The sequence below is a fragment of the Megalops cyprinoides genome, chromosome 6, assembly GCF_013368585.1.
Source record: "Megalops cyprinoides isolate fMegCyp1 chromosome 6, fMegCyp1.pri, whole genome shotgun sequence".
NCBI classification, from domain to species: Eukaryota; Metazoa; Chordata; class Actinopteri; order Elopiformes; family Megalopidae; genus Megalops; species Megalops cyprinoides.
In genome coordinates, this window is record NC_050588.1 from 1,663,203 (window position 1) to 1,690,512 (window position 27,310).

The following is a 27,310-nucleotide window of genomic DNA, read 5'->3' on the forward strand; positions in this document are numbered from 1 at the left end:
GGAACTGAACTGGCAATCTTTGAGCCATGAGTGCTGCTCTATACCACTACACCATACCACTGCACTAGGGAAAACGTGGTCTCTAAGTAACTTGGCCTATGTTTACATCACACTTTTTCCTCCGTTACACATACTCATGTCAGTGTGTCCTACTGTCAAGACACATTACATCAAGGTCATTCAGACCGCTTCTCACATTCCCAAAAGTTTATGTTACCTCCCTATCACCACCCCTCTCCCTCTGGTGGTTTCTGCCTCTCATACAGCAACCGTTCTTAAAACAGGTGTCAATAAGTTCAAAAATATAGCCAGCGAGCTCCTTTCCAAACCAGTATTGACTCAGTTCCAAACATAAAAACTTTCAAAGGCAATTTGGCAAACTAATACCGATGTTATAAATGTCTAATTTGTTATTCATTGGTATGCTACTGAGTTCACCATATTTCATGTTTTGTCTTCTTTTTGGTGTGCCTCTACCTAAATTGCCAAGATCTTTGGGTTGCTACCTCTCAACTCCTCTTTCTGCCTGTGTTTTCACAGGCCAGCTCACAGGGGGCAGTTGAGGATGAAACAGGGCTCTTCCCCACATTCACATTTGTGCCCTTTGGAATTTTGACATCCCCAGAATATAAAAAGGTCAACACTTCAGACTCCCAAAATGAATCACAAAGCAAACAAGGGGTGGGTTGGGATATAGCCATAGCTTTATATTTGCCCGAAATAAGTAAAGTTACCCGTGACCTATCCAGGATGTTGTTGTAGTATTGTTCTCCTCCACTAGGTGGCTCTAGTCCTGAGAGAGTATGTAGCGCAGCTTGAGCATGAAGTTGTTGCAGTATTACCAATCTCTACAAGCCAGGTGAGTCGATTTTATCATCAGTCACATGGCTTCCTGGAAAGCTGTGGACTGTGGGTTTAGACCTAACATTCACACCCAAAATGTTAGGAAGATTTTCACGGTTCACTGTAGCTGCCCCTGTCACGTTTGTGACTCAATAGTCCCGCCTTCCTCATGCTTGTTGTCAAAGAAATAATTCAGGCTGAGCAGTTGTTCTGATTTAGAGGAGCAAAGCTTTATTCTCTTACCCGGGGAGAGTCAACACATGCGCACTAGACAGGTGATGCAGTCAACTCTGCTATATTTTATATAGGGTTTTCCTTCAAGAGCATACGTGATTTATTACCTGATTTATGACACACATACACAATGTAACTTCCTTCTTATCTACCTGTTTTGGTTCTATACAGCTGCTCAAAACTGGTTCTGGTTCGCAGGTGTCCTTGTTGCCAGGCAGAGAGACCTAGATAATGCTAGCATACGCAGTTAGCTATTTTCCTTGCTAATATCAGCAGTACATTCAGCTACACAAAATAGTTCTCAGATCAGCAAGAGGCTGCATGCAGCTTCAAGAAATAGGGCAAGGGTCTTTATTTATATTCTTCATGAATCATCAGCATTCACATTCATGTTTTTCTACCCCACTTGTGCAGTTATTTTTACTGTTAATATTATACTACAATATATAAAGTTAGTGTACACCAGGTATGATAATGTCTACTCTGATTCTGCAGTAGCTCCAGGTGTGGCTCTACTGCCATGCCTTTTACATTGGTACATTCCCACCAGAACCATTTGCACCTGCAGTATAACTGAAATTGGACTGTCTAATCCAGTAACCCAACAACAGAGGAACTACTCTGTCTCTTGACCTCAATTCTGAGCATCATGTCTGGAGGAAACCAGGCACCGCTCATCACCTGCACAATACCATCCCAACGGTGAAGCATGGTGGTGGCAGCATCCTGTTATGGGGGTGTTTTTCAGTGGCAGGGACTGGGAAACTGGTCGGGGTTGAGGGAAAGCTGAACAGAGCAAATTACAGAGATATCCTTAATGAAAACCTGCTCCAGAGCGCTCAGGACCTCAGACTGGGCTGAAGGTAGACCTTCCAACAGGGCAATGACCCTAAGCACACAGCTAAGATAATGCAGGAGTGGCTTAGGGACAACTCTGTGAATGTCTTTGAGTGGCCCAGCCAGAGCCCGGATTTGAACCCAATTGAACATCTCTGGAGAGACCTGAAAATGGCTGTCCACCGAGGGTCCCCATCCAACCTGAGAGAGGTTGAGAAGATCTGCAGAGAAGAATGGCAGAAAATCCCCAAATCTAAGTGTGTAAAGTTTGCTGCATCATATCCAAGAAGATTTGAGGCTGTAATCACTGCCAAAGGTGTTTCAACTAAGTACTGAGTTAAGGGTCTGAATACTTATGTCAATGTGATATTTCAATTTTTTACTTTTAATAAATTTGCAAAAATTTCTAAAATCCTGATTTTGTTTTGTCATTAATGGGTATTGAGTGTAGGTTGCTGAGGGAAAAAATGAATTTAAACAATTTCAGCATAAGGCTGCAACATAAGAACATGTGAAAAATGTGAAGGGGTCTGAATACTTTCTGAATGCACTGTATATCCATTTTCTCATGGATGGCTATGGTCAACAATCTGATTAAACACAGCTCACTTTTGCTCCTGTGTACATCCAAGTATGCTTTTAAATGATCTAACAATACTACTTCGGTTATCTTTTTCTAGTTTAATCAATGCGTCCAACTAAAGTGATTCGATCATAGGTGAGTCTGGGAATTTTTACTCACGTATATCGAGTTCTGCATCAGTGCTAGACAGGGGACAAACCACCTGCAAAAGGGCAGTCTTCCACAAACCCGCAGATCGCTCACCTAGCCCGGTTTTGGTACCATGGCTATTTAACCGAATCGTGTAGCTAAGCAGAACTGCTTTGACATGCACATTAGCAGTAAGTCTATTGGTACGCTCCAAGGACTACGACTGAAACACTGATGTGGAGAAAAAGGATATTTCTTTTCTTCAAGGGCTGTGGTGCCTACCCTATTCTTGTAGGTTGGATGGAGGTCTAGCAGTTCCAACCAAAATGGAGGACATTCGCTGTGGCGGGGTCCCCTCACCTTCACCAATATGGCAGTCAAACAGAACTCATTTTTTTCCGATCACGTGGCAGCCCTCTCCCCGGGGAGCACTTCCGGTGGCGTTTCCTGTGTTTGTAAACTGAGAAAAACTGGAACTCGGGCGAGAAACTAAAAGGGCGATATACGAGGAAACGAAGGGGGTAAATCAATCATTTAATTAATTCCTTTGCTTTGATCGCTAGCTACTTGCTCTGTATTTTGGATATCAGATTTGGAAATAGAGTAAAAAGAGCTCTGTAGACTTATTAAATCGGTGTGTAGCCGCACGACTTGTGTGGCTAGACTGGTGTGGGGGGAGCAGTACGCAAACGACCATCATCACAAATGTACTGGATTTTCGCGAAATCTCACTTTAACCGTGCAGCGCTCCTACCGATTTCGCGATATCTACTGTTCACTGTATCCGCGTTTCTGGTTTTCAGAGTTCAAATCTGCTGAACTAATCTAATATATTTATTATGACTTAGCCAACTCCAGTTGGCCAGCGAGCTAACGAAATCTGCTTGGTTTAGATCGCAGAGTTGGCCATGATGTGTGCGAGCTAGCAAGCTAAGATGCTAACGCTGGTCAACACAATTCAGACGCATTGTTCTGCGCTGAGCATGCATTGCCGTGAGAGCGCGGTATAAACAGCACCGATGAAAATAGTCAAAAACCAAAGATCGATGGTTTTACCTGTAATTTCACTGTGAAACTGTCTAGCCACCGTTAAATACTACGGTGAGATTCATCTAGTTAGCCAGAACAATGGTGAGACTTGAAATGGTTAGCTGGTTAGCTAGCTTCGTTTTTTTCTGCAATCTACGTTATTGTTATACTATTGTAGTATACTAGGAAGCAAGTTTGCTGTGGCTGTTTATTTACTTACGTTAGCTTGCCAGAAAATTTGTTGATGAATATTAAGACATTTTTGAATTCGCAAGACTCACAGTCCGTGTAGTTTCCACCTTCGTACAGGGAAATTGATAAATTAGGTTAATAAGTGAAACGGATTTAAAAGGCAAGTCCTTTTAAAGAGAATTGTGGTTACAGTAGCTTGTGGCGGTTTTTCAGTGAGCTGTCAAGGCTTTGGATTGCTAGCCACACGTCTTCACATTTTTGAATTTCTACAGTTCAGTACTCACAAGCCAGCTATATAAATCAGGTGTGTTATTCAGAGAACCCTGTTTGGCAAAACGCGCAGGCTGTTGCATTAACTTAGCTAAAGTTGTACATTTCTGATTTCTTTAAATATGGAAATGTAATGGAAATTAAACCTACTGAATTGCTGTGGGCCAGATTTGGTAGGCCACCATTTGTTCGTCGGGAATTTAATAAAACGTGTTTCTACTCAAACATTTCTCTAGTTCACTATAGAGCAAACATCACCAATTAGCTTTTGAGTCTTGGCTATTCTGAGGTTAAAATACATTCCACATTTTTTAACCTTACAGCTGGACTATAGTCAGTTAAATCGTTCGTTCGTAAAACAAAGGCTTAGCGATGAAAGTGAATCACAATTGTTTACATTTTGCTGGTGTAAATCTTAGCATAGGCCTACCACCTTTTTGACCTTTTGATTTTGTGCTGGCATCATGCATCCCAAGTCAGAAATCAGACAACTTGCCTCCTCCTATCAGTGAGTCGAGACTCTGCAATGCTGAACCTCTGTGGAGATACAAGCAACAAAGATCCTAGTGATACTGAATGAATAAATGCAAAATGTATGCTGTTCAGGCATTTTAATTCATCCTAGCTCTTTCACGTGCTCCAGTACAATGCTTTTAAAGACCTCTGTACTCTTAGAGCTGAATACTGCCTTATAGCTTGTATACCCGGTGGCAGTGTAGCATAGTGCAAGGAGCAGGACTTGTGACCGAAAGGTTGCTGGTTCAGTTCCCCACTGGGGCACTGCTGCTGTAACCTTGGGCAAGGTACTTAACACACAATTGCCTCAGTAAAATATCCAGCTGTGTAAATGGATAACATTGTAAGTTGCTCTGGATAAGAGTGTCTGCTAAATGCCAATAATGTAATGTAATGTAATGTAATACCTGCCTTGCAACACTTCTGTAATGGTAGATTTTGAAATGGTCATTGTGCCAGCATGTGAAAGTGTAATGGTGATTTGTATTTGTTATTCATATTTTAAAGAAAATCATGAGCCTTAATTACTTCAGTGATGATAAATTATGGAAATTGAGCTTTGTGGCTCTGTTTGGTTTAGTGATCATGGATGGCCTTGCTAAACATTAGCACCTCCTGTCCACTGAGGGTTAATGTCATAATACTGTCTGTTTGAGCCAGAATATTATTTAACTGGAAGTAAATTAATCAAGGTGAAAAAAGAAGTTGGACATAGTTTTTCCTTGAAGGAAGATGCAGGCCTGTCCAGATAATCAGATTACCATTTATGGAGGTCTGCTTCAGTCAGTGGTGGTATTAAAGGACACTCTTCTTGATAACAGGCTATAAGTATTGTTTGTGGTTAAATGTGTTCATACATGTATTTTTATTTTCATTAATTACTTTTCCTGTGGGGTCCTTATTTGGTTTCACTTTTTTATTCTGGCACTTTGTTTTCATGTTGTCTATTCCAAATTGCATTTTGTTACAGGACTGTGTGTAGAGTGCAATTTCATTTATTCTCTCTAATTCCATGCGATTCCAGTTCTGCAGGGTTCTGACGTATTACCTAGAGAAATGCTTTTATTTTATTTACATGTATTGCCCAATACATTTAGCTGGCTTTCTCCACATGAAAAGCTTTATGTTGTGAATATGATCACTATATGGCATTTAGTGAGCGTAGCGTCATGGTTTAAAACTTTGATGAAACTTTGGTGAAAATCTTGTGAAAGTAGGTCAGTGCAAATACAAAGGAAAAAATGAGTTACTCTGTGTTATTGCACACAGTTGAGAACCGGCAAGTGCTTTTAGTTACAGACATGAAGCACAGACCACTTTCCATAATCCTCTCACACCTCAGTGACGAGGCAGTCATGCTCCAGTTCTTTGTGGGCTGTCCCATCCTAGTGATTCCATAGGTGTACCTGTTTCATCCCTAGCGCTCTTCTTCACAGGTGAGTGCCAGATGACTGGGGTGGGCGACGTGTCCTGATAGACAGACTATCTCCAGTGACGTTCCCCTGTCACCCACCCACCCCACCCTTACGCTTCGGGATCACAGCGATGACGCATCTGCCAAGTAGCTCGGTCCGAGACCACATGAAATGGGTCAGTGTTTTTACCATTTTTAGGCTCTGGGTGCTTCAAGACAACTGATATTTTTACAACCACAGAAAAAAAATCTGCTGTGGCTGGAAGTGTACGCACACGGGAGGTCCTGTCCCGTTGTTCCCTTCTTGAGCTTCTGTACCCAAAGCGTGGTGACCTTTCCCTTAACATGTCCGTTTGGTTACCATGGCCGCGGCTAATCTGTGTTTTTGATTGGCAGGCGGGCTTGCTGGGATGCGAGGCTGTGCTGTCCAGCATGGCGCTGATGCAGGCCAGCTCCATGGCAGGGCAGAAGAAGATGCTGTCCCCCCTGGGTCATGGACAGAGGGATGGCCCGGAGCGTGCCCCACAGAGTCACATGATCCTGCCCTCTGGGATGAGCTGCCCACCGCTGGTGAGAGAGGGATGGGAAGGAGGAGGGTTACAAATACCCTTTTATTATTATTTTATCATTGTTTTGTGAATGTACATTATTAAGCTGTGAACATGTGCTTCATATGACGTGCAGTGAATGTGCACATCACAGATCATCAGATTAACACTCTCCGTGATGCTGTGGGTTCATTAAAAATGTGTCACTTTTTATTAACAGAATGTCTACAAAGGGCATACAGAGACCTGTGAGTGAGCCTAAGAGCTTATGGGAAAATAGGGTGGGAATCTCCATTGTTGGTATAGACTGAGGATAAGAGCAATAATATTAATCAATATTATTGCTCTTATAATAATAATAATCAACAAGTGTTGTTGTGCTCAAATATATAGAAGAGAGCACTTCAGAAACTGAGATAGAAAAATAGTAGTTATTTCACTGTGATACGTGAAAAGTTCATTAAGTGCATGAGTGCTTAAAGAATGTGTAGAACAAAATGTTTTTGGTTTATACCAACCAACAATGCTGTAGATAACCACCAAAATGCACACTTACAAAGACAACAGGCATTCATAAAATGTAAAAAAAACAGTCTTTTGAATCTAATTTTCCTTCCTTGAATTTAGAAGGCACACAAATTTGGCAGGCCCAGTTTAGCCTGCATCTACAGTTAACATTTCACAACCCCAAGGGGTGTCAAAATGGCTGTGTGACTGCAAGGGTTAATGGGAAGATAAAAGCTGTAGTTGTAGGAACAACAAATGGTGGATAGTGTAGTCATAGTGGTGGCTTATAATGTTTGTTTCTGGTCTCCCTCTCTCCCTCCTTTCCCTCCGGCCCACGCAGCTGATCAGAAAGGAGGGCGAATTCCACTCCGCTCGGCTGCTGGATGAGAAGGAAATGAGAGAGAGCGAGGATTCGCAGCTGAAAAAGAAGAACAGGAAGTCTGGAACGCCCTGCAAAGTGGGTCTGCGGTGGTGGGGGTGGGGTGGGGTGGGAGAGGGGGGATGGGGTCGAGAGGCACTGAGAGCAGAGGGGATGTGGGGGATGTGGGGCGGGGGTGGGGGGTTGGTGGTGTGGGGGGAGGTGGAGTCACTGGAAAGGAAAAGGGGGGGGAGTGGCGGTGATGGTAGAGGGATAGCGGAGCACAATAACTGTTTGTGTGTCTCGGTGTGTGTGCGCGTGCGCACACATGTCAGTTTAAGGTGGGGGGATGGGGGGGGGCATGCAGTGACCCAGGAGTATGATTTGAATATGCCCTCTTTGTGGTAGTTGTTAAGATATTAGAAGCTAGTATTGATCAACAAACAGTAATGTAAACATATTTAGGGATTTTATGTTAATTGATGTTATCTTTGCTTCAGTGGTAAAGCCAGCAGTTTTATACTGCTTAGTTGGTGTAGTATATTTTTGATTGGAATCACTGTAATAAATGTGTGAATAAAAATCATAATCTCAATAATCATAATAGTAATAAACTTTATTTAAGTAGCACCATAGTGGGGGCAAGGGCAAGGTAAAACCCTTAATTGCCTCAGTAAATATCTTATTTGCTCTGGATGAGAACATGTGCTAAATGACAAGAATGTAATGTAATTTCATGCAATGCAATGGTATCTCATATTAATGTTTTTTTGTACAGTGTCAATGCTAACAAATGATTGGATTGATTATGATTCATGATGAGTGTTGTCTATTGCTTTTTCCCTAATAGAAATATATGTGTTTAAAAGAAAGAGCGACCCATTTTTCAGTCTTGCTGAAGTGCGCCCTGTGTTTAGCACCTCTTGCTGTGTCCCCAGGTGGTGGTGGTAGATGAGAACGGAGAGTGTCCACTCAAAGTGCAGAAGAACTTCATCTGTGAGCACTGCTATGGTGCATTCCGCAGCGGATACCACCTGAAGAGACACATCCTCATCCATACAGGTAATATTTACCTTGAGACATGGCTAATCAAAAATGATGTCTAATTCATCCCTCTTTAAAAAAAGGAAAGTGGCTGAAGTGATCAGCTATTCGTCATTTGAAATGCTTGTTTGGTTGTATAGGGTCTGACTTTAACACGTGCCAGCCTGCAAATGAGGGTACATTTTATCTTTGGCGGGTTAACGTTGCAGGGTCACAAGCCACCCTGGCAGGTTATTTTTGCGTAAATATAAAAAAAAATATATTATGGCCTGTTATGTTACAAGATGCTTACAAGATCCCTTGTGAAATGGAAAAAGGCCAAAATAAAAACTTTAACTTTCAATCTGGTTCCTATTATTTTTTTTACACTGTTGGTCTGCTCTGTAAAGTCTCTGTTTGTTCAATCACAAACTATGTACGACAGCCTAATGCAAATTCTACCAGGGGACGATTGGGCTTGGTTTAGCAACTACCTCATTAGTTTTGGTTTGAGAGGTAGTTACCCTTTAGGGTGTCTGTCACATTGCGTATTTTCATAGCTAGCTCTACAATCAATGTGTTAAATTTGGAGACACATTCCAGACATTAAGCCCTTGAGAAGCATACACCTGACAAGAAGCAACATGACAAGGGTCATTGCAAGCAGTGTAAGTTTCATGAGAAGTGTACTTAGTGCATGAGAAGAAGTACATAGGTAATGTCTGTCTGGCTACCTAATTAGCTAACTTGTAGTAGTGAACGCTACTGTGGTTTCTCTGTCAGCTTTAGCTGTAATGTTGTCTTGCAGGCTAGCTAGATTGCTAATTAGACCATTGTAGTTAATAATATACAATATTGCTAACATTACCGTATGAATGTGTGACCCTCAGAATCCAATTAAAATGTAGCTCTGCAACGGTTTGCCTCTGAATTAATTTTTAAGTGCTTTTTGCGGATAGATAATTAGAGAAAGCTTTAGGAATTTTAAATTGCCAGCTTGTCAGGACAGTCACTGGTTTGCTAGCCTAGCTATGACATAAAGAAATGTTATAAAGTGAATTATCAATGAGTTTGACTCAAAAATGGGTAACTAATAACTAGGGTTGCACCGATATATTGGCCATACATCGGTATCAGCCGATGTTCACCTTGTAGACTGCCGTTGGCCTATTGGCAAATAAGATGACATTCAGCGATGGCAGTGGCCAAAGTTTATCTGTTGTGTCGCATCAATTTTGTGCTGGCTAAATGTTGTGTTGGTTATTTGTGGTCTGACTCGGACAACAGTAGCCTACCCAGCTGTATTTTCGGAGAAGATCCAATAGTTGGTACTATAATTAACCTTCTTCACATGGCGGCCATTTTGCTTTTACATCACGCTCAGGGTGGGAGCAGGGTAACTCTTCAGTCAGCATCTATGGCAAAGTGGACCAAAAGTTTGACGTGTGTCTGTATCTACCTTTTGAAGAAAAGTAAAACAAAAATGGCCAGATGGGTCAGCAAAGATCCCTAAAAGAATTCAAAAGAGATACAGTTGCTGGATTTAAAGTTATATCCACAAATGAATGAATGACCTGGTGCACTTAACACTAGCTAGTTAGCTAACTAACTTTAAGTTGCTAGCTAGCTAGCAAACGGTACTTAAGATCAGAAGTCAATACCTTGGCTTGCAGTATGAATGTTAAAATTAACTATTTGTTCATAAGAGATATGATGAAGCTGTATTGGTTTGATAGCTAGCAAAGTGCATGAAAGCCAAATTAGCTAGCTAGCTACTTGCACATTCAGCTGAAAAGTACAAATACCACCTTACAAAGACAAATCTAGCTAGCTAGCTACAATACGGCAGTGGCGGCAGTGTAGCATAGTGGTTAAGGAGCAGGACTCATAACCGAAAGGTTGCTGGTTCGATCCCCGCTGGGACACTGCTGCTGTACCCTTGGGCAAGGTACTTAACCCACAATTGCCTCAGTAAATATCCAGCTGTATAAATGGATAACATTGTAAAGAACTGTAACCTATGTACGTCGCTTTGGATAAAAGCGTCTGCTAAATGAATAAATGTAAATATAAATACAAACAAGACAATAAATGTAACTAGCTAGTTACTATCACATTCCACTGACAAATACAAATATCACCTTGCAAACAAACACATAGCTAGCTAGTTACAATAAAAACAACGTAGAAAGCTAGATAGCTTGCTAGCTAATTTGGCTTTCACGCACTTTGCTCAGCTGTCATATTACTAAGAACTAGCTAGCTATCAAACTAATAAAGCCTCATTACATCTTTTCTGACCAAATAGTAAATTTTACCACAGACACTGCAAGCAACCCGTTCTGACAACTTTAGTACTGTTAGCTAGCTACCCACCAAATTAACTAACTAGCTAGCTAAGTAGTCTGTAGTGAGTGTTTTAGCTAGCTAGCCAGGTCTTTCTTTAAACATCGGTATCGGCATCAGCTGTCAGCCAAGTTATTTTAAACATCAGTATCGGCCCAGAATTTCACAATGGGTGCATCCCTGCTAATCACAAAACAGCTGAATCTTTGTAGAAAGGCATGTCACTGTGGAGCACTTGCAATGACCAGCTTTGTTCATTGAGAAAGATAAATTTCAGTTTTAAAGTGAAAATCAAATAGAATGTAGATCCATTATAATACCCTAACATGTTCACACATTAGTGGTTTTCTTTAATTTACTGTTTAAGGACAGATTCTCTTATGAAGTTCAAACAGAAGTATTAATTTTGAATTAAATTTATCTACCTTATCTGTGAACATTTAAGATGAATTTAAAATGAATAACAGCTGCAATGCAACTAAAAATACAATGAATTGTTTTGGCTGGTGAAAAATCACCAACTAGTTGCTGATTTTTTTTTCCATCTACCAGCCACCCTGGCTTGTGGGCAAGAAAGTTCATTTAGAACCCTGGTTGTATGTATCGTGTTCTCAAAGCTGAGTTGGTTTTTCAGTGGCCTTCTGACAGTAAATAGTAAATAGGTATCATACCTGTAATACACAGAATGCACAGTTATGTTAACAGTACAGTACTACACAGCATTGCTGATGGCAGTCTGAAGTATTTGGTTGTGTGGGAAGAGCATTTAGTTAACATGTTCTTCTCTTCTGGTCTTTTAGGGGAGAAGCCGTTTGCATGTGATGTGTGTGACATGCGATTTATTCAGCGTTACCACCTGGAGAGACACAAGCGAGTGCACAGTGGGGAGAAGCCCTATCAGTGTGAGCGCTGTCAACAGGTGAGAGCAACATTAAAATTTATTGCCCTCTGTCTCAATTTTCCCTTTATCATTTCTTTTGAATGGAAAAAGTGGCCATCCTGGGCAAATGAAGCATCATTCATTTTCAGTCTGGAACTTGGCTGAATATCCCTCAGCTGTGGCTGTTTCTGATCAGGGTTGTGGAGTGATGTCAACAGCACATTTAGAAGTTGGAGAATACATAGGCACATAGGAACACTTGTAATTTGTCCTTAAAATCACACTTTCCAACTGAGTTATTCACTTATATTAAGTAAGCAGAGTAAACACATACGTAGGTGGAAATGTGTTACCCATATATAGGTATTTGGAAGTACAAATTATATCCGAGGTAAAGCAAGCAAGCAGTCAGTTACAAGGTATGCATGAGGTGATAAAATAGGATAACTAGCTAGTTACACGCTAGTAACTTAACACTTAACTTGTGTACCAAAACAGCTAGATAAATAGACAGCTATCTAGCTGCCCATTATAGCTGGTAAGCAAGTTATTTTAATAGGTAAAATATCACTGAAGATTACTTTCAGCAACAAACATTTAACCAACTTTTTGATTCACATACAACAAGAGTATCTTAGGCTCACAAACACTGCTCTAGGGTACCTCATACCATGTCCAACAACATAGAACTGCAAACACACATAAAACTGTGTATATATTGTCTACACTTGCTTATCTGAAAATAGAGACAGAATGAGTATCACCTTGCTTCATTCGCCTTACCTGCCTTTGTCGCAGTGTAAGAAAGTAGTGCAGATATCAGCTTTAGCTCTGCAATTCTGTGACATGCTTTGCAAAAGGTTAATGGTAGAAACATGTTTATCCTGCATGTATTTATTCATTCAGATGCAAATGGATTCAATGTTGCCTACATAGTTATATCAAGAAAAAATACCTTTGGCCTGACTGTCCCAGTAGTTTAGGAGAGCACAACACCTAGTAATGAAAGCTACGATGCAGCAGTTAAAAATGTGCAATTTTTACAGAAAATGTTATCACTGGTAATATGTTTGAAACTATAACTAGCTAGCAAATGTCCCTGTCTTGAGCTACATGACAGTTAATGAATTTGGCTAGCTAGCAAATTTTGTCTATATTGCCAGATTGTTACCTAACTAGAAAACTAGTTATCTAAGTGTAGTGGAGCTGAAGTAGCTCGTGTGAGTCCTGCGTAAAGCCTTAGGTAGCGGGTAGCAGGTAGCCGAGTGGTTGCAGCGGCTACGTCACTCCCCCTGAGACCTGGTTAAGTAGCGTTGTCGCCGACAGGCTAACAGCAATTTGCCTTTAGCTCAACTGGCAACGACGCTGGCTTTAAGGGGTTGGCAGCGAGCAGTAAGAACCTCGGTTCGAAACTCGCTCGCTCGCCGACCCACGTAACATCACATTAAATCTAATACACAACGCAGTAAGAGACCACCCGTTACATAAAGGACATAATATAATGTAGCTAGCTGACAAGCCAGTCTGTTTTCTACCTGTTATGTGGTGCACCACTCAAAAAGAACCACTGCTTTTACACACTGGAATGCACACCATAAGTAGGGATGGGCAAATATGAACCTTTTTTTCCAAAATCTCTTATAATGTGAGTGGATTTCATGGCCATTTTAGTTGCTGAACACGAATCCCCCAAGTTCTTGGACCTAAAATATATTCTTGAACTGGTTCAGTGGACTTTTTGGCAGTAAAAAGTTGACTTTTTTTTGGGAAATTTCTTTACAAATTTATTTTATAAATTTTTCTTTTTTGCTGAATGCGAAAATAAAGGAATTAGAACAATTCAAGCATGTCTATTGCCTGAAGTGTACAAAAAGTGGGTAATTTGACCATTATTAAAATGTGAACATAATACAGAAAAGCAGGATTTGCAACAAAATTATCACATTGTCAGTGCATTCATCAATAGATTGTCAATATCACTTGCGATATTGTCCTCTGGCTTCAAAGCATTACTTATGAAAGTTTGAAGTTCCTTGATACTGAATTTCTTCATCTTGAACTTTCCCTCTGCTGTTTTGACACATCTCAGCTGTCGAATGTCTGGGGCAATCATTAGTCTTAGCTAAAATCTGCTTCTCACTGAGTTTAGACAAATCATCCAAATTGTTTGGTGTCATGGGACCACCATGGCTTTTACAACTCTCCAAAACAGTCAATGTTTTGTTAGCTTTCTTCTTCTTCAGATCTTCCTTCTTGTGTAGTTCCAATTTCTTTGCAGAACGTACTGTGCCAAGAAAGTGCACCTCTAGCTTCTTTATTTGCTAGTTAATAGTTTTGCAGACATTTTGATTTTTAAAATTTAATTGTTCAATATTTTTATCTGACCATTTACCAACACACCCTTGATCTTTCTGATTTGTTCATATTTGAATACAGGGACCCCTGAAACATCATAAAACAGACACATTACAAGCAATGGGTGTGGGACGTCTGATGCCTTTGTCAAAACAAGTCTTCTGTGTAGACATGGTTATGCTGGAATAATGAAAAAAACATTAATTTCATTGTTCTTGTCTTGATGGCAATATGAATGCTCCAATTGCTTTGATTCCTTTATTTTTGAATTCAGCAACCTTGAAAACCTATAAAAAGATATTGCAAGCCATGTTGGTAAATTTCCAAGGAAATTTCCTGAGAAAAAGCATGAATTTTTGGCCACCATTCTGAAAAAGTCCACTGAGCCAGTTCAAAAAATCATTTTAGGGCAAAAATCTGGATGGATTCATGTTCAGCAGGCAAAATGGCCATAAAAACCACTTGTCTTGTTAAAAACTTCAGATTTGCCCAAAATTAGCAGATAAAATTAGCAGAAAATGTTGCAGTTGGCACAGCTGATATGTTCATTAAATAAATGTTTCTTTCATCCTCAAAATGTATTCACAATTTTAGAAGTATCTCTGTTTTCTGAGCTCTTAATATATTATGTTATTTATGTCTCTAAGAATGTCAGATAAAGTGACTTTACATGTATACTTAACCATCATACTTTGTTGCCAGCATGTGCCTGTACAAATGAATCAGTCTTTCATCGCAATATTACTTTGTTTTCATACTGCCAATGGGGCTGCTTGGTCCTTAATATTTGCACTACATAGTATACCCAATTTCCCCATTTGTAGGTATCACATTCAGTCAGTCAATTGGAATCAATCAGTTTCCAGTGGAAATTGAATAAACAGAAAACCAAAAAAAACATTAGAATGTATTGACCGCTAATAGCGAGGGTAGTCTGTAAATTAGTATGTATGCCTAGCTTATAATAAGTGTACTGTTCACCATCTCTCCCAGACCTTCTCCCGGACAGATCGTCTGTTGCGACACCGTCGGCTGTGTCAGGGGCGTGGTCTGACCAAAGTGGAGAACCAGTCCTGTTTCGAGGGGCGGGCTTATTCCCAGGAACAGCCGCCACCCCCAACTGCAGCCTGGAGCCCCCTGCACGCTCCCCAAGGTCGCCTGGCCGTCTGACAACCCCTTACTCCCACCACCACCCTGGAAAAACACAACAAGCCACAATATCATGGGCACACAGTCTGGAGCTTAGAGGCGCCACTGCCAGGCACAGACTGGAACTACAGCTCCAGTTATGAGCCTCCAGGAGAAAGACAGAGATGAATTCTTTTCTTTTTTTTAACTTAATTTTATTTTTTTTATTATTTTGGTCAGCCAGTTTATTTGGATAGGCAGTGGAATATTTTGTACTTATTCTAGTTATGTGTTTTGTTGTCTAGATTTTTTTATGCTTTACATGGTACTGATAGATGGGAAAGATTGGACGGTTGAGTTAGGCAAAATTCTTAACACCACATCAGTTGTGAAGGAAGATTTATACATGCGCATATGAATATGATAGAAATGTGAAGGATGAAAAAATTAAATGTAGCTGTTGTAAAAGAATGTCATTGAATGACAGTACAACAGTGAGATGTTAGATTTGTAAGGAAGACATTGGTTATGAAGCAGAAAAAAATGGTGGTCAATCACTTCCATAACACTCAGTAGTAGGAAGGAGCCACACAGTGATCAGTGATGCTCAGTGATGTTCTTTTACATGGTGTGGAGGTGACCTGTGTAGGACTACACGTACAACTCAGTACACAGCACTCGGAGGCAGCTTTACCGGTTTCTGTCAGTTTTATTTCTACTGTTTACAGGCATACTGTACATTAGGTAAATAACAGGTCTTACACAAACCCTTGTGGCCTTCAGACACACTCATAAGTGATTTCTAATTGTGACTGAGTAGTTTCTTTTTGTTTGTTTTACTTTAGCTTGTTAGTGAAATTGACAGTTGTTGCTGGTGCATTTTATGTTTCAGTATTCGTGATTATGAGAAAGTGTTTGCTGCAGACCTGTGACAAGGGAAAGGTGTTTAGAGTTAATGCTGGCACAGCTGGCAAGGCAAAACGGAGTTAGGAGACAGCAGGGGGAGAGAGCAGACAGTGGCTTCCCCTTGTTTCCGTTGCTTATCAATGATTTGATGAATGAATCTCAAAGACCTTTTTTAGCATATTATTTAAACACTGGAGTGACAGAAACAAGGTGCTTGTTGATGTAATGTTGTTAAAGTTATTTTTTTACTCCATTGAAAGAGGCAGATAGGATCTCTATTTAAATGGTGACACTACATGACCAGTAATTTGGTTAGTATTGTTTTGAGAAATAAGATTTTCTAGTAATTAAAACCTTAAAACCGTAGATTACCTCAGAATATTGCAGGGTTCTTCATTGCTTTTACCCCCTTTCTCAATTGTAGCAAATATTCTTAATTAGGAAAAGTAGGAAAGAAATTGTGTGCAGTGTAGTAGTTGCAGATTAGAGTTTGTCTTAATAGTCTTGCATGCAGAGTTGTGGTCCTCACTAAAACTAAAAGGATCATATATTATTTCTTTGGTTAGGTAAAAGATTTGGATGAAATAATTTCTTATTATTGTTATAGCCGTTACTGTTAAAACGGGCAAACTAATATTTACCCTCATGATCCAGGTAGTGGCACTGTATGAAGTGAAGAGCAGAGCTTCCATTAAGCTGAAATAAACAACTTTTTCAAATGACAGCGTTCACGGTGTTTGTTTTTTCCTCATTCACACAGGTGATCTTTACTGTGTCCCTTCCGATGGGGGCAGAATGCATAGGTCGACTAATGCAAGTTTCATAGGTTACTGTATCCATGTGACAAAGAGCAGAGTAGTATTTAAGCAAACCAAACGCATGCGCACGCACACACACACACACAAGCCCACAACAAAGGTAGTGATCAATAAATAAATCCAAGAAGCTGAATTATCTAATAATCAAAAGACAGGTCAAGTTTGTTTTTACAGTAATTGATATTCAGCCTTATTCACCTCCTTGTAAAAGTGGCTTCACTGATTGGCTGCGCATCATTAGAAATGGTTGTTTCGTTGGATGGAAGCAATTTCTACATGTTCTCGAAGCTGAGTTAGGCTGTAAAGAGACGGGATCATATATGTTATGGCTAACATGCACAGTAATGTAACAGCACAGTGATTGCAGATTGGTATTTTGAACTTGTGTTCTTCTATGCATTTAGGGGAGAAGCCGTTTGCATGTGACGTTTGTGACATGCGATTTGGTCAGCGTTACCACCTGGAGAGACACAAGCGAGTGCACAGTGGGGAGAAGCCCTATCAGTGCGAGGGCTGTCAGCAGGTGAGAGTGACACACATACGCACTATGAACATACATATGTATCACAGGTGTGGATTTTTGGTGTAACACCATTTTGATGAGAACAGTAGTATTTTTGACTTTGTAAATGAATTTGAAATCAGACTAACTGCCACATGAGGAATTATCCATGATATAGGGTTTTTTTTTATACATTTGAATAGAGTATGGCTGTTCAGCACATTTAATACAGTGTTATGTATGTATTGCAGTCTGTCTTGGTGACAGGTCAGTATGTGTGTGTGCCTAGCTTAAGTGTACTTTTCACCTTCTCTCCCAGACCTTCTCCCGGACAGATCGTCTGCTGCGACACCGCCGGATGTGTCACGGGCGTGGCCTGGGCAAGGTGGAGAACCAATCCTGTTTTGAAGCACGGGCCTATCCCCAGGAGCCTCCGCCTGCCCCTACAGCTGCCTGGAGCCCCCTCCATCCTCCCCCAGGTCGCCTGGCCGTCTGACAGCCCCTTACCCCCACCACCACCCTGGAAAAACACAAGCCACAATCTGATGGCCATACAGTTTTGGGTTTAGTGGCCCCACCACCAGGCGCAGACCGGAACTGCAGCTCTGGTCATGAGCCTCCAGGAGAAAGACAGATGAACGTTTTTTTTTTTTTTTTTTTTTTGTCAGCTAGCATTTTACAAGAGGAAAATGATTATTTCCTACTCAATCTTTTATTTTTTGATAACAGTAATGTGTTTTGTTAATGCATACAGTATTTGTGCTTTACATGGTAGAGATAGATGGGAAAGACAGGGCAGGTGGGTTAGGTGAAATTATTAACACCATGGCAGTGGTGAAAGTAGATTTAAACATACATATATGATGATAGAAATGTTATGGATGAAAAAATTAAATGTAGCTGTTTATAAAAGAATGTCATTGGATGATAGTACAACAGTGAGAGATTAGATTTGAAAAGACAACATTGGTTATGAAGCAGAAAAAAACAGAAAAGGCTTGCTGTATATTTGCGAATGGGAATCATTCCATTCTCAAACCAGAGTTTTGGGCTGGTGGTAAGTCAGTTCCATAACACTCAGTGATAGATAGGAGCCAGGCAGAGTGAGGGTCAGTGATGTCCTTTTACTTGGTATGGAGGTGACCCATGTATAACTACACAGAAAACTCAGGGCAAAGTGCTCAGAGGCAGCTTTACCAGTTTCTGACAATTTTATTTCTACTATTTACAGGCATACTGTACATTAGGTAAATAACAGGTCTTACACAAACCTTTGTGGCCTTCAAACATGCTCATAAACGGTGTTATATTTTGACTGAGTAGTTTCCTTTTGTTTGTTGTACCTTAACTTTTGAATGAGGTTGACAGTTGTTGCTGGTGTGTTTTACATTTCCAATATAGGTGATTATGAGGGAGGGTTTGCTGTAGACCTTTTGAGATAGGGAAGGGTGTTTAGGGATATCATTGGCACAGCTGGAAACCTCACAAACTCCACAGTACTGCACCGTGCTGTGGAGAGGCCAGTAATGCTGCTAACATTTCACATTACAGGAGAGGTGTGCCCAGATTTGGGCAGTGTGTCTTTTGGGATGTCAGGCATATTGATAACTACCTGTGCCTGTGGATGTCACTGTTACAGTGTAGTTGTTAAATCATGAACTCTGAAAATCTGCAATCAAACAGCAGTGAAGCAGAGGATGATGTGCACTGTGATTTTTTTTCCTTTGTGTTTTGATCCTGATTTAGCCATTGGAGTACATGTGTGTACTGGAAGTGTGACTGTTTCCACAGCCTGTTGTAGGTCTGGGTGACCCAAAGCTTTAGAGTATACTGCAGTGGTGCGGATACTTTCTGTCACATGGAGATATGGAAAAATGCAGGGGTGGCATCAGGCTGGCTTGGAATAACCCACCAGCATGATCAGTGAGGGCCTGAAACAGACCAGCGTCCCCACTTCAGCATTTGTGTTGACAGTTCTGTTACAATTCATTTTTCAGTTTGAGAATCACAAGTCCTTCACAACAGCCAAGTTAGGCGACAGCAGGGTGAGAGGGCAGTCAATGGATTCCCCTCGTTTCTGTCAATTTATGATGATTCCATGAATGAACCTCAAGGACCTTTTTTATAGTATTTTCTTAAAACACTGGAAGGACAGGCAAGCTGATTATGCATGGATTTTTTTTTAAACCATTGATTTTTTTAGCCTTTTGAAAGAGGACACAACCTCACTCTAAAGGGTATTGTTGTTTTGTTTTGGAAAATCATATTTTCTAGTAATTTAAATATCTTGAAAGCCCTAGAGTACCTCAGAACATTGCAGTGTTCTCTACATTGCCTTCACCCCTTTTCCCAGTTGTCATGAATAATGCAAATTAAGAAAAGTAGAAGAGGAATTGTTTGTAGTGTAGTAGTAACAGCTTAGCGTTTGTTTTAATAGTCTTGCATGCAGATTTGTGGTCCTCACTAAAACTAAAAGGTTCATATTTTACTTCTTTGAGTAGGTGAAAGATTTGGATGAAATAATTTCTTATTACTGTTATGGCCATTACTGTTAAAACAGGCAAACTAATATTTACCCTCATGATCCAGGTAGTGGCACTGTATGAAGTGAAGAGCAGAGCTTCCATTAAGCTGAAATAAACAACTTTTTCAAACGACAGCATTCACGGTGTTTGTTTTTTCCTCATTCACACAGGTGATCTTTCCTGTGTCCCTTCCGATGGGGGCAGAATGCACATGTCAACTAATGCAGGTTTCATAGGTTACTGTATCCGTGTGACAAAGAGCAGAGTAGTATTTAAGCAAACCAAACGCGTGCACACACCCACACACAAGCCCACAACAAAAGTTATGATCAATCAATAAATAGTTTCAGGATCAGGTGGTTCAAGAAGTTGAATTCTCTGCTGATTAAAAGCGAGTTTGCATTTGTTTTTATGGTATTAATCAATGCTCAGCCTTATTCACATCCTTGCAAAAGGGGATTCACTGATTGACTGTTTATCATTAGAAATTCTTGTTTCATTGGGTGGAAGCGACTCTGCATGTTCTCAAAGCTGAGACAGTTTTTCAATCACCCTCTGATGGTAAATAGCTAGTGTAACATGCATAATGGCTGAAATGCACAGTAATGTTACAATAGAGTATGTATTGCTGATGGCTGATGACAGTTTGAGGTGTTTGGTTGTGTATTTAGAGCATTTGGTTACCATGTTCTTCTGTGCATTTAGGGGTGAAGCCCTTTGGGTGTGACGTGTGTGACAAGAGGTTTGCGCAGCGTTACCACCTGGAGAGACACAGGCGAATGCACAGTGGGGAGAAACCGTATCACTGCGAGCACTGTCAACAGGTGAGAACGACATACACACACGTGCACTGTACATACAGGCACCATTGGTGTGGATCTGTAGTATAACACTGGTTTGGTGTGTGCATTAATACAAAGTCTTTGAAACAGAGCAAGGAGGACTACTTGTCATCTGAGGAATTATCCATGATAGAGGACTTTTTATCTTGTGATTTCTACACAAGTTAATACAGCTTCACAGTATTTAATGTTTAATGCAGTTTTATATATTAAATGCATTTTTTTTTCAAATAATAGTTTACCAGTTGCCTGTTTCCCAGCTTCTAAAAAACTGTACTTCAACACATCTCTCTTAGGGCTTCTCCCGCACAGATCGTCTGATGCGACACCGTCGGCAGTGTCAGGGGCGTGGCCTGGTCAAATTGGATAACCAGTCCTATTTTGAGGGACGGGTCTATTCCCAGGAGCACATGCCACCACCACCACTGCAACCTCCTCCACCGCCACCGCCGCCGCCGCCACCACCACCGCCACCCCCTCCGACAGCCGTCTGGAGCCCCCTGCACCCTCCCCAAGGTCGCCTGGCCGTCTGACAGCCCCTTACCCACACCACCACCCTGGAAAAACATAAGCCACAATCTGATGGCGACACAGTCTTGGGCTTAGTGGTGCCACTGCCAGGCGCAGACCGGAACTGCAGCTCCAGTCATGAGCATCCAGTAGAGACAGAGTTTAAAGTTCTTTTTAACAATTTTTTTCAGCTCAGCTAGTTTGTATTTTCCAATTGGCAATGCATTATTACATACTTATACTTTCTTTTCATGAAAGTTCTGTCCTTTCGTATTGTTTAGCTTTATTTTTGTGCTTTACATAGTACAGGAAGATGGGGAAAGACAGGGCGGGTAGGTTGGGTTAAGTTCTTAACACCATGGCAGTGGTGAAGGTAAATTTGTACATGCATATATGATTATGATGGAAATGTTATGGAAATTTAAAGTAGCTGTCTGTAGTGGTTGGAGGATAGTACAACTGTTGGAAGTTAGATTTGAAAAGACAACATTGGTTATGAAGCAGAAAAAAACAGAAAAGGCTTGCTGTATATTTGCGAATGGGAATCATTCCATTCTCAAACCAGAGTTTTGGGCTGGTGGTAAGTCAGTTCCATAACACTCAGTGATAGATAGGAGCCAGGCAGAGTGAGGGTCAGTGATGTCCTTTTACATGGTATGGAGGTGACCCATGTATAACTACACAGAAAACTCAGGGCAAAGTGCTCAGAGGCAGCTTTACCAGTTTCTGACAATTTTATTTCTACTATTTACAGGCATACTGTACATTAGGTAAATAACAGGTCTTACACAAACCCTTGTGGCCTTCAAACATGCTCATAAACGGTGTTATATTTTGACTGAGTAGTTTCCTTTTGTTTGTTGTACCTTAACTTTTGAATGAGGTTGACAGTTGTTGCTGGTGTGTTTTACATTTCCAATATAGGTGATTATGAGGGAGGGTTTGCTGTAGACCTTGTGAGATAGGGAAGGGTGTTTAGGGATATCATTGGCACAGCTGGAAACCTCACAAACTCCACAGTACTGCACCGTGCTGTGGAGAGGCCAGTAATGCTGCTAACATTTCACATTACAGGAGAGGTGTGCCCAGATTTGGGCAGTGTGTCTTTTGGGATGTCAGGCATATTGATAACTACCTGTGCCTGTGGATGTCACTGTTACAGTGTAGTTGTTAAATCATGAACTCTGAAAATCTGCAATCAAACAGCAGTGAAGCAGAGGATGATGTGCACTGTGATTTTTTTTCCTTTGTGTTTTGATCCTGATTTAGCCATTGGAGTACATGTGTGTACTGGAAGTGTGACTGTTTCCACAGCCTGTTGTAGGTCTGGGTGACCCAAAGCTTTAGAGTATACTGCAGTGGTGCGGATACTTTCTGTCACATGGAGATATGGAAAAATGCAGGGGTGGCATCAGGCTGGCTTGGAATAACCCACCAGCATGATCAGTGAGGGCCTGAAACAGACCAGCGTCCCCACTTCAGCATTTGTGTTGACAGTTCTGTTACAATTCATTTTTCAGTTTGAGAATCACAAGTCCTTCACAACAGCCAAGTTAGGCGACAGCAGGGTGAGAGGGCAGTCAATGGATTCCCCTCGTTTCTGTCAATTTATGATGATTCCATGAATGAACCTCAAGGACCTTTTTTATAGTATTTTCTTAAATCACCGGAGTTACAGATACAAGCTGATTGTGCATGTATTGTTTTTAAACCATTGACTTTTTTGGTCTTTTGAAAGAGGAGGACAGAACCCCTCTGGGTGAATCTACATGACTGATATTTCAATTATTATTGTTTTATGAAAGATTTTCTAGTAATTAAAACCTAAAAGCCCTAGAGTAATTCAGAATATTGTAGTGTTCTACATTGGTTTTACCCCCCTTTGCCAATTGTAGCAAATAATTTGGAGAAGTAGAACAGAAATTGTGTGCAGTGTAGTACTCCCAGATTAGTGTTTGCTATAATAGTCTTGCATGCAGAGTTGTGGTCCTCACTAAAACTAAAAGGTTCATATTTTACTTCTTTGAGTAGGTAAAAGATTTAGATAAAATAATTTCTTATTATTGTTATGGCCGTTACTGTTACAACAGGCAAGCTAATATTTACCCTCATGATCCAGGTAGTGGCACTGTATGAAGTGAAGAGCAGAGCTTCCATTAAGATGAAATAAACAACTTTTTCAAACGACAGCGTTCACGGTGTTTGTTTTTTCCTCATTCACACAGGTGATCTTTCCTGTGTCCCTTCCGATGGGGGCAGCATGCACAGGTCGACTAATGCAGGTTTCATTGGTTACTGTATCCGTGTGACAAAGAGCAGAATAGTATTTAAGCAAACCAAATGCATGCACACACCCACACACAAGCCCACAACAAAAGTTATGATCAATCAATGAATAGTTTCAGGATCAGGTGGTTCAAGAAGTTGAATTCTCTGCTGATTAAAAGCGAGTTTGCATTTGTTTTTATGGTATTAATCAATGTTCAGCCTTATTCACGTCCTTGCAAAAGGGGATTCACTTGACTGCTTATCATTAGAAATTCTTGTTTCATTGGGTGGAAGCGACTCTGCATGTTCTCAAAGCTGAGACAGTTTTTCAATCACCCTCTGATGGTAAATAGCTAGTGTAACATGCATAATGGCTGAAATGCACAGTAATGTTACAATAGAGTATTTATTGCTGATGGCTGATGACAGTTTGAGGTGTTTGATTGGGTATGGAGAGCATTTGGTTACCATGTTCTTCTGTGCATTTAGGGGTGAAGCCCTTTGGGTGTGACGTGTGTGACAAGAGGTTTGCGCAGCGTTACCACCTGGAGAGACACAAGCGAGTGCACAGTGGGGAGAAACCGTATCAGTGTGAGCGATGTCAGCAGGTGAGAGTGGCATACACACTGTACACCATAGATGTGGATCTTTGCTGTAACAACACCCTTTGGATCTGTATACTAATACCAAGCGTTTGAAACTGAGATGTCAGACTTAAATCACCTGCCATTTGAAGAATCATCCATGATACAGGATTTTTACCTTGTGATTTATACACAGGTTAATTTTTTCACAGTATTGAAAGTTTAATAGTTTTATGTATTTAATTCATTTTTCATATAGTTCAGCAGTATCCTGTTTCCCAGCTTCTAATAAATGTACTTTATCGAATCTTTCTCAGAGCTTCTCCCGCACAGATCGCCTGGTGCGACACCGTCGGCAGTGTCAGGGGCGTGGCTTGGTCAAGATGGATAACCAATCCTATTACGAGGGGAGGGCCTATTCCCAAGAGCCGCTGCCACCACCACCCCTTCCACCACCACCGCCGCCACCTCCCCCGACAGCCGTCTGGAGCCCCCTCCATCCTCCCCCAGGTCGCCTGGCCGTCTGACAGCCCCTTACCCACACCACCACCCTGGAAAAACACAAGCCACAATCTGATGGCGACACAGTCTGGAGCTCAGAAGCGCCACTGCCAGGCGCAGACCGGAACTGCAGCTCCAGTCATGAGCATCCAGAAGAGAGAGAGATGAACGTTGTGTTTGTTTTTTATTATTATTTTTATATTAGCTAGTTTGTGTCAGTTGGTGATGGATTATTTTATGCTTGGTTTATCTGATGTTTCATACAGTTTCTCTGGTTTGTTATTGTTTAGCTTTAGTTTTTTTATTTACATATTACTGAAAGATAGGGAAAGACAGGATGGGTGGGTTAAGCATGGCAGTGGTGAAGGGAGATTTATACAGGCATGTATGAATATGGTAGAAGTGATATGGTTGAAACATTTACATGTAGTTGTCTCTATTAGAAGGTTTTTGGATAAGGTACTACAGTGGGAGGTTAGGTTTTATAAATAGGGCATGAGTTATGATGTAGAAAAAAGGGAGAAAAAGCATTTTGTATATTTGCAAATGGGAACCATTCTGTTCTCAATCCAGGGTTTTGGGTTGGTGCTTAGTCAGTTAGTTCCATAACACTCAATGATAGAAAGAAGCCGCACAGAATGAGGGTCAGTGATATTCTCTTACATGGCATATAGATGACCCATGTAGAGCTACACAGAAGACTCAGGATACAACACTTGAAGGCAGCTCTACCAGTTTTTCCTTTAATTTTATTCCTGTTGTTTACAGGCATACTGTACATTAGGCAAATAACAGGTCTTTCACAAACCCTTATGGCCTTCAGACATGTGCATAAGTGATTTCTAATTGTGACAGTAGTTTCCATTTGTTTGTTTTACTTTACCTTGTGAATGAGATTGACAGTTGCTGCTGGTGCGTTTTATGTTTCAGTATTCGTGATTATGAGAAAGTGTTTGCTGAAGGCCTCCTGTGACAAGGGAAAGGTGTTTAGAGTTAACAGTGGCACAACTGACAAGGCAAAACAGACAAGTTAGGAGCCAGTAGGGGGAGAGAGCAGTCAGTGGATTCATCATGTTTCAATCACTTAACAGTGATTCTGTGAATGAATTTCAAGGACCTTTTTTCTGGGATTTTCTTAAACGCTGGATTGACAGATACAAGCTGATGGCAAGGCTTCCAAAATGATATATCTTTTGTTTTTCAGTCCTTTGACAGAAGGGGACAGAACCACAAAATCATGAAAATAAATGACCAGTACTTGTATTAGTATTGTTTTCAATAATCATATTGTCTAATAATTTAAATATCCTAAGAGCCCTACAGTACCTCAGATAATTGCCGTGTTCTACTCCCCTTCCCAATTCTAGTAAATCTTCCTTAGGAAAATTAGGAGAATGAGAAATTGTATCTAGTGTAGTAGTCACAGATTAGAATTTGTTGTAACAGTCTTGCATGCAGAGTTGTGGTCCTCACTTAAATTAAAAGGATCATAAATTCTTTGAATAGATAAAAGATTTAGATAAAATACCTTTTTATTATTAATATTTACCCTCATGATCCAGGTAGTGGCACTGTATGAAGTGAAGAGCAGAGCTTCCATTAAGCTGAAATAAACAACTTTTTCAAACGACAGCGTTCACGGTGTTTGTTTTTTCCTCATTCACACAGGTGATCTTTCCTGTGTCCCTTCCAATGGGGGCAGCATGCACAGGCCGACTAATGCAGGTTTCATAGGTTACTGTATCCGTGTGACAAAGAGCAGAGTAGTATTTAAGCAAACCAAATGCGTGCACACACCCACACACAAGCCCACAACAAAAGTTATGATCAATCAATGAATAGTTTCAGGATCAGGTGGTTCAAGAAGTTGAATTCTCTGCTGATTAAAAGTGGCTTCACTGATTGGCTGCTTATCATTAGAAATTCTTGTTTAGGGTGCAAGGGATCCTTCAGGTTTTTGAAGCTGAGTCAGTTTTTCATTCGCCCTCTGATGGTAAATAGCTAGTATAAACAGATAGTAAACATTTGGTATCACAAGTGTAATGGCCGAAATGCACAGTACTGTTACAGTAGTGTATGTATTGCTGATGGCAGTTTGAGGTGTTTGGTTGGATATGGAGAGTATTTGGTTACCATGTTCTTCTGTGCATTTAGGGGTGAAGCCCTTTGGGTGTGACGTGTGTGACAAGAGGTTTGCACAGCGTTACCACCTGGAGAGACACAGGCGAATGCACAGTGGGGAGAAACCGTATCACTGCGAGCGCTGTCAGCAGGTGAGAGTATATATATAATTTCATGTTTAATATAGAGTTGCATATTTAATGCAGTCTTATATTGGGATACTTCTCTCATATCTCTCCCAGACCTTCTCTCGGACAGATCGTCTGTTGCGACACCGCCGGCAGTGTCAGGGGCGTGGCCTGGCCAAGGTGGATACCCAGTCTTGTTTTGAGGGGCGGGTCTATTCCCAGGAGCTGCCACCTCCCCCACCTACAGCGGTCTGGATCCCTCTGCACCCTCCCCCAGGTTGCCTGGCTGTCTGACAACCTCTTTCCGCCTCTATCATCTGGGAAATACACAAGCCACAATTTCATGGCATCACAGACTGGAGGTTCGTGGCGCCACCATCAGGTGCAGACTGAAACTGCAGCTCCAGTTATGA

At 41.0% G+C, this 27,310-nt stretch overlaps 1 protein-coding gene across 1 annotated transcript; it reads left to right on the plus strand.

Moving 5' to 3' along the window:
- The first annotated feature begins 3,071 nt into the window (after positions 1-3,071).
- LOC118778790 (zinc finger protein 436-like) lies at positions 3,072-26,280 on the plus strand. Its single transcript, XM_036530509.1, has 13 exons — positions 3,072-3,147; positions 6,070-6,223; positions 6,444-6,617; positions 7,443-7,559; positions 8,399-8,522; positions 11,630-11,748; positions 15,058-15,217; positions 17,321-17,439; positions 17,738-17,897; positions 20,649-20,767; positions 21,082-21,301; positions 24,053-24,171; positions 24,465-26,280. Exons 2-13 carry the CDS (start codon positions 6,179-6,181, stop codon positions 24,672-24,674), a joined length of 1,686 nt encoding a protein of 561 aa, XP_036386402.1. The 5' UTR covers positions 3,072-3,147; positions 6,070-6,178; the 3' UTR covers positions 24,675-26,280.
- The last annotated feature ends 1,030 nt before the right edge of the window (positions 26,281-27,310 follow it).